Source organism: Morone saxatilis, unplaced genomic scaffold, assembly GCF_004916995.1.
Source record: "Morone saxatilis isolate NCDOM2014 unplaced genomic scaffold, NCSU_SB_2.0 Contig8, whole genome shotgun sequence".
In the NCBI taxonomy this organism is placed as follows: domain Eukaryota; kingdom Metazoa; phylum Chordata; class Actinopteri; family Moronidae; genus Morone; species Morone saxatilis.
Window position 1 is genome coordinate 14397754 of NW_023340257.1, and position 6421 is coordinate 14404174.

Sequence of the window (6421 nt, forward strand, 5' to 3'; positions counted from 1 at the left end):
CGTTCGTACACACGACGTGTGTGGAATCGCTCGTATACTCGTGCTCTTAAAGCACAGTGTAAGTTTTATTTCCTCACAGCTTGGCCCACTTAAAGCATGACATTTTAAGACATGAGCGGTGGTAAACATTTCAGCATCAGGGAGGGCACTGACGGGTTACCATGGCTACGAGACCTGAGACTCAGTGTGGCAATACTGGAATATTTAAACAGGCGCATCTAACGTCGAGCTGTGTCCCAAATCTACACTACAGACTGAGTCTAAGCAGGATTTGAGTACGTCGGGTGTGCACGCTAGAATAATACGCGTGGATACAAAGTGTACTGTTAATGGACACTATTCTCCCACAATGCAATGCACTGAGGACATTAATTGTGGATGGTGAAACAGTACATTGTAGTTTGATTGGACTGCACTAGTATTACATCATTTCCTGCTTGTTGAAACAGTTAAATGTTGATTTCTTGCACACTAACAGCACAACAGGGTACTATAAAGATTAGCATATAGTTCATACTGTATACAGTTAGTATTTAGTATAGAATTGGGACACAGCATTAGTATTTCTCTGGACAGTTTTCAGAAGGTGCACACATATGAAACAACATTTTAGAAGATAAATCTGGTGATATTCTCTATTTTTTCCGCTGTCAATAAATCATTTTAAATCCCCAAAGATCCAAAAACACAATGAATTGACCTTTAAGCATCGTCTGTGCAGTGGTAGCACATTTACACACACTAGCACTACTTACTCCTGTTTCGAGTGACATTCGTTTAAAAACTACAGTTGTTTTGGAAATGATCTTTTTAAAAATTGAAACTATAACTCTGCGAGTCGTTTTTTAAAACATAAACAACTCCAGTGAAGATGAACAGCCACCGACGGGCTGGAGAAGACACAAAGTAGAAAGACTGTATCCGACAGCAGGAAAAAACGTAGAATATTAGCAGATTTATCCTTTATCACAACCTAGTAAAAACAAGTCAAACAACGTCACTTCAGTGGTGGTAAACCTTAAAGTACAGCTACTGTTCCATGTGCTCGGACGCCCACAGACCCACTGCTGTCGGCCCCTCACAGATACACGTCCATAGTGTTGAGGATCATGTGGCGACAGAGTGGGCAGTTCTGCTGGTAGACGGGCTGCCTCAACAGGATGTTCGTACAGTCCCTGCACAGGCAGAGGTGCCTGCACGGCAGCAGCACCACCGTCTTGGAGCAGTCCTGACAGATGACGCACTTCTTCCTGTCCTCCTGCTCCTTCAGCAGAGTCAGCAGATTCTCGGCGGGCAGAGGTTTACCGTCTTTGCCCGAAGACGACTGCTTCTTTAGCGGCCTGTCCATGCTCGACGAGGGGAAAACTAAATCCAGCAGCTCCTGGTGGGCTCCGTCTCCTGCTCTTCCATCTGGTGGGTCCCGCCTCTCCTCTCCGGGGTCACCATCGCCGCGTACTCTGTTGTTGTTGTTGTTGTTTCTGTGGAGATGGGTCCTCACAGCAAGACCTAGCTGGCTGCCAAGTCGAGACAGCTGCTGCCAAAGCCCCCTCTCTAACAGGTGGAGGTGATGGCGTATCCTGGGCAGGCGCTGCATGACGCCACGTCCAAAACGCGGGACGCTCCGCAAGACTGAAGCGAGGCGGTGGAGAGCCTGGTAAAGTCTGCGCAGGGCAGGAAAAGAGTTAATGTAGTCCAGAATACGCCTGGCAGCCTGTCGGGTCAGCCCCGGGTTCAGGTAGGCGGTGGTCGTTAGAGCAATGGTGACGGTGAGCAGGAGGCCGTAGATGTTCAGTATGAAGATGCTGATGAACATGTGAACCAGCGAGACCAAGAAGTCCAACACCAGTTTACAGGGTGACCACAGGAAAGCCGAAGTCCCAACCAGACTGCTGTACAGAAAGGTGAAGGAAGTCAGCGTGAGCTCCAGCACCTTCTGCAGCGGGCTGGACACCGTCTGCCACACGCTGACCGCCGCCAGGTAGATGTTCTGAGCGGCAATGAGGGCATAGTTGACCACGGTGTTGGCGAAATAGACCACCAGGCTGACAGCGATGCCGCAGCCCTCCAGCACTGACAGCAGACCTCGACACAGGTGCTCCTTCCCACGAAGCAGGACGTGCATGGACAGGTAACCCACCATCTTCAGGCTCTCCAGCAGCCCCTCCAGAGCCAGCACCAAGCTCCCCAGCATGGTGACGCTCCCGTGGGCCACGTTTGACGTCGCTTCCGCCAGGGACATCAAGCCGAGCACGGTTAAGTTGCCCAGCTCCACCAGGGAGTTGAGGAGGAGGGTGGGCAGGCTGCTTATGAAGGCGACCACCGCCAGGACCGTCCGCACCACGCTGTGGACGATGACAAAGTTCAGGTCCAGCAGTAGGCAGACGGCGTCCAGGCATTTTCCTACAGTGGAGATGACAAAGTTCACCAAACCCATGGTAACTAATGGTTCACTGGAGGATTTCCTCTCGGTGCTCTCCGCTCGTCTCCAAGGCAAAGTCCATGTCTTGTTGGTTTCCAGTCGTTCGCTACATCGTGTTCAGATCGATGGTTAGTTACACCAGCCCTCGTTCCGGTCACTTTCTCATGTTTTCTTCATGTTTTGTCCGGTTGAAGCGACCAGCTAACGCAGTAAACACACACACGCGTTACACAGGCGGATGTTTATGTTCAAACGAGAGGCACACACTTCCGTTGGTTTTCCGGGTTTCGATGAGGCTGTCCGTTCAGATCTGGTCCGGAGACATTTGATCGGTTAAACGGTCTCTTTACAAAATGTGTGATCTTTAAAACCGACCCGTGAAACCGAAAGAGACGAGAGAAAAACTCACCGATAGTATGTTTATCGTTACCGTGGCCGCCATATTTGTTTTGGTCAGCTGACCTCATGACTTTCTTCCGGTGACGTTTGCGCAACATCCCAGAGCCGTTAGTTTCAAAAATATAGTAAAACATTAACGTATAAAAAATGATATATTAAAATATCATTTAAATACATATATACATATAATACAATTATAAATATTTTATAATATAAATTAAATACATATAAATTAAATACATATTTTTTACATTTACAGTCATTTATAAGAGTTCAGAAATGTTATGGAAATATTAATAAGTGTTAACACAGTTTAAATATGTGTTAAGCAAAATACGATTTTCACAATTTTGGTGAAAAATAAGCAGAAATGTATGTATTATTTTAATGATTGTACTGGAAAAATACCATATCCACTAATCTAATAATACATATTCAAATCTGTACTTTTATTAAAATCACTAAAATAGATAAATTATTGACAACATATATATTTAGCTATTAATTGCTTATTTTTCTGAAGGAAAGGGCTTTCTTTATTCTTAGAAACTCTCTGTGTATGTGTGTGTATTGTGTGTGTGTGTGTGTGTGTGAGAGAGAGAGAGAGAGAGACCTTTAATGCATCAACAGGGTTTTTCAATTTCCTGAGCTAATTCCATTTACATTAACACATAATAACTTGTTGAGCCATACTATCCCATTACCTCAGCCACTTCAGTGACAAAGAAACACAAAAGGTTCCTAATCCTGAACAATATCAACAGCATTTCCTTCCTTGCCTTGTGCCTCATCCTCCCCATCTGAGCTGTTCAGCAATGAGGGAAACTCCATCTGATATGATCATGGGAAATCCTGTTCTGAATCTTTGGACACTTGACAAACAGCATTTGTTTAAGCATTTAATGATGCAGCAGGGATACGTAGAGCAAGGAGCTATAAAAGGTCTTGTGCATTACTTTGTCTCTGGCACAGAGCTTCTAGACCTGCTCCTTTTATGGTAGCTAACCTTCCCTCTGGTCCATTAGCAGGCCAGTAGTCAGCTTCCTTTGTTTGTTTTCTGGTCAACTGAATCCTTCCTCTTTATATGACGAGATGTTACAATAGGCTGGCTTTTATCTGAAACTTTCTGCAGTCTTTTAGCATGGATACTAAACAAGTATGTGCTTTGCTCAACATCTTGGCCTCTTGGAAAGATGTTGGAGGCTGTTTAGTAGAACCGATATAACTTTTTTATTTTAACTTTTTGCTGGTACAACAACATCCTCGGCTGCCTCAAACTGTGCGGCTTTCAGATTTAACAGCAGTGTTGATTTTGCTTACTTCACATTCACTCAACAGTCAGCAGAAGTACCCAGTTCACCAGCCCGAGAGCCTCATTCCAGCTGAGACAAAGATTGGTTTCCGGATTGGCCATTTGTCAATGACGACAAGTCCCGCAATTCATCTTAAAGTTAAACCTGGAAGCTGTCTCTTCAGAGCTGTTTACTTAAACCATCTCAAAAATAGAGAGAAGCGTGCACAGGAAAAAACAGAGACAGCAGGACAAACCAACCCTTTGACGTGCTTCCCACAATTGGAGCTGAGGGCCCCACGGATGACTAGTTTGCAGCAATTGGCGAGTCCTCACCCGCTGGGTCATTTCCACCCTGTGAAGAAACATGAGCATCTGACGCACCCTTCCACCCCTTTGTCTGCTCTTCCACTCTCCAGAAACAACTCCTTACTGCTCTGTGTCAGCCGTGTGAGGAGATAAAGTTAATTGAGCAGTGTTCTCACAGCCACTCGCGTTGTTGAATTTCTCTAATGTACAGTAAAGTCTCTAAACTGCACAGCTGGCTTGTGGTGAGAAGTATGAGATGTGAGACTTTTGCAGAAATTAAAGCCAGACGAGAGTCCTGATATTCTGCAAAACCCTGAAATATGTTTAAAAACACATTTTTATACATTACATTTTAGTTGGTAGGTAACCAGTGGAGACTCTTGGGAGTCCCAGCCAAGAAATAGTCTGATACAACCCCTGTACACTTTGGTTTTCGTACAGAACTGGAAGCTGGCTATAGGTTCGTATTTACAGTAGAGATATGATCAGTCTTCTCATTTAACTCTCGGCAAGAAAGCAAATAAGAAACTTTCTCAAAATGTTCAACAATTTCTTTAAAGCCTCCACGCTGCCAGGGTAGAATTACTATTTAAATTTAGTTTAGTATCAAATTTAAATAACTTTGGTCTGAAAATGAGCACAATCAGTCTTCAAACTATTCTTTTAATGTTAGAGAAAGATTTGTGGTTAGAGTTAATGAAACCACAAAATAAATGTTACTGCAAGTTTGTGAGGGAACAAAAACTCTGCAAAAAAGCGTTTAAACAGCTTTCAACTACTGGATTACAGTTATGCAAATGAGTCTTCAAATGGTCAGAGGCAAACTCAGACACACTACAAGATAGTATTTTGTCTGTCCATACTGACCTATAACAATTCCAGACCAGTCTCCCCATAATCGACAAAATCTGTCATTGTAAGCGTGACTTAAATTGTGTTCCCAGGTTTTGTGGTTTATTTTGGGACTTAGGGGTTCAGATCCTCAATGATGTTTTTGGCTGCCAGCCAGTACACTGGCCTCACATAAATGTGCATTCAGAATACATCTCTGTGTGTTTATGTGTGCATGCACTTTAGAAAGAGGACAGAGGGTAGGCGGCAGACCAGAGCTTCTCTGGGAAAACACAAACTCCAAACAGTAGAAATCATTGGAGTGCAGACTGGTCGAGACCCAGAGCAAGACCCTGCATTCCCCAGAAACCCTCTGCCTCGAGCCTGCTGCCTCCACTACATGCTGAGTGGGCAAGAGAGGGAGTGATGGGAAAACTGAGAGAGAAAGGTTGGAATGAAGAGCGGGATAAAAGACTCATTCCAGATAAAGACACACAGTGATGATTTTACTGATGTGAGTCAGAGGCGTATGAATGGGATGACTAACTGTGAAGGTTCCCTCAGCGTGACATTCCTGCTCTTTGAGTTGTCTTCTCAGGACCTCGTCTGAGCATCTGCAGGATGTTCACGAGTTTGCAGGCAGTTGAAGCAGCTTCCTGCTTCATGACTCATCTCTCTCATCCGTCAAAAAAAAAGAAAAAAGCGCAGTGAGATTTTTTTTCAGTGATGTCTGAAATTGCTAAGTTAGTTTGTCCATCGACCCGAAAAGCTTAATTCATAATGATTTCAAATAGGGTTGCAACTTACAATTCTTTTCATTATTAATATATTTACTAGCTATTTTCTCAATTAATCTTCAAATTGCTTGTTTTTTCCAATCACATTTTAAAACCCACAAATATTCACTTAATTATCTTATTTGACAAAAAGGAGCTGAATTTGTCACATATGAGCAACTGGAACCATCAAACGTCTATAAAATCACTGAAAGAATTGTGATCGTTTTTTAACTACACAGGCTTTATTTTAATGAATGAAAGCTACACAACAGAAATCTCCTTCAGATCATCTAAAACAAGTGAAGGCCAATGTAGTAATAATGGTAATGGCGTCTGATGCAAATCACCTTTTTATTTTTTATCATTTTATTTATTTTTGCCTTTTTATCTGAT

The 6421-nt window shown here is 43.4% G+C and overlaps 1 protein-coding gene across 1 annotated transcript; it reads right to left on the minus strand.

Moving 5' to 3' along the window:
- Positions 1-6: 6 nt before the first annotated feature.
- Positions 7-2873, minus strand: rnf26 (ring finger protein 26). The gene has a single exon (XM_035680612.1). It carries the CDS (start codon positions 2432-2434, stop codon positions 1079-1081), a length of 1356 nt encoding a protein of 451 aa, XP_035536505.1. The 5' UTR covers positions 2435-2873; the 3' UTR covers positions 7-1078.
- Positions 2874-6421: the final 3548 nt, after the last annotated feature.

Coding starts and splice junctions, on each gene's coding strand:
- rnf26 (XM_035680612.1), bottom strand. CDS start 2,434: ATGGGTTTGGTGAACTTTGTCATCTCCACTGTAGGAAAATGCCTGGAC.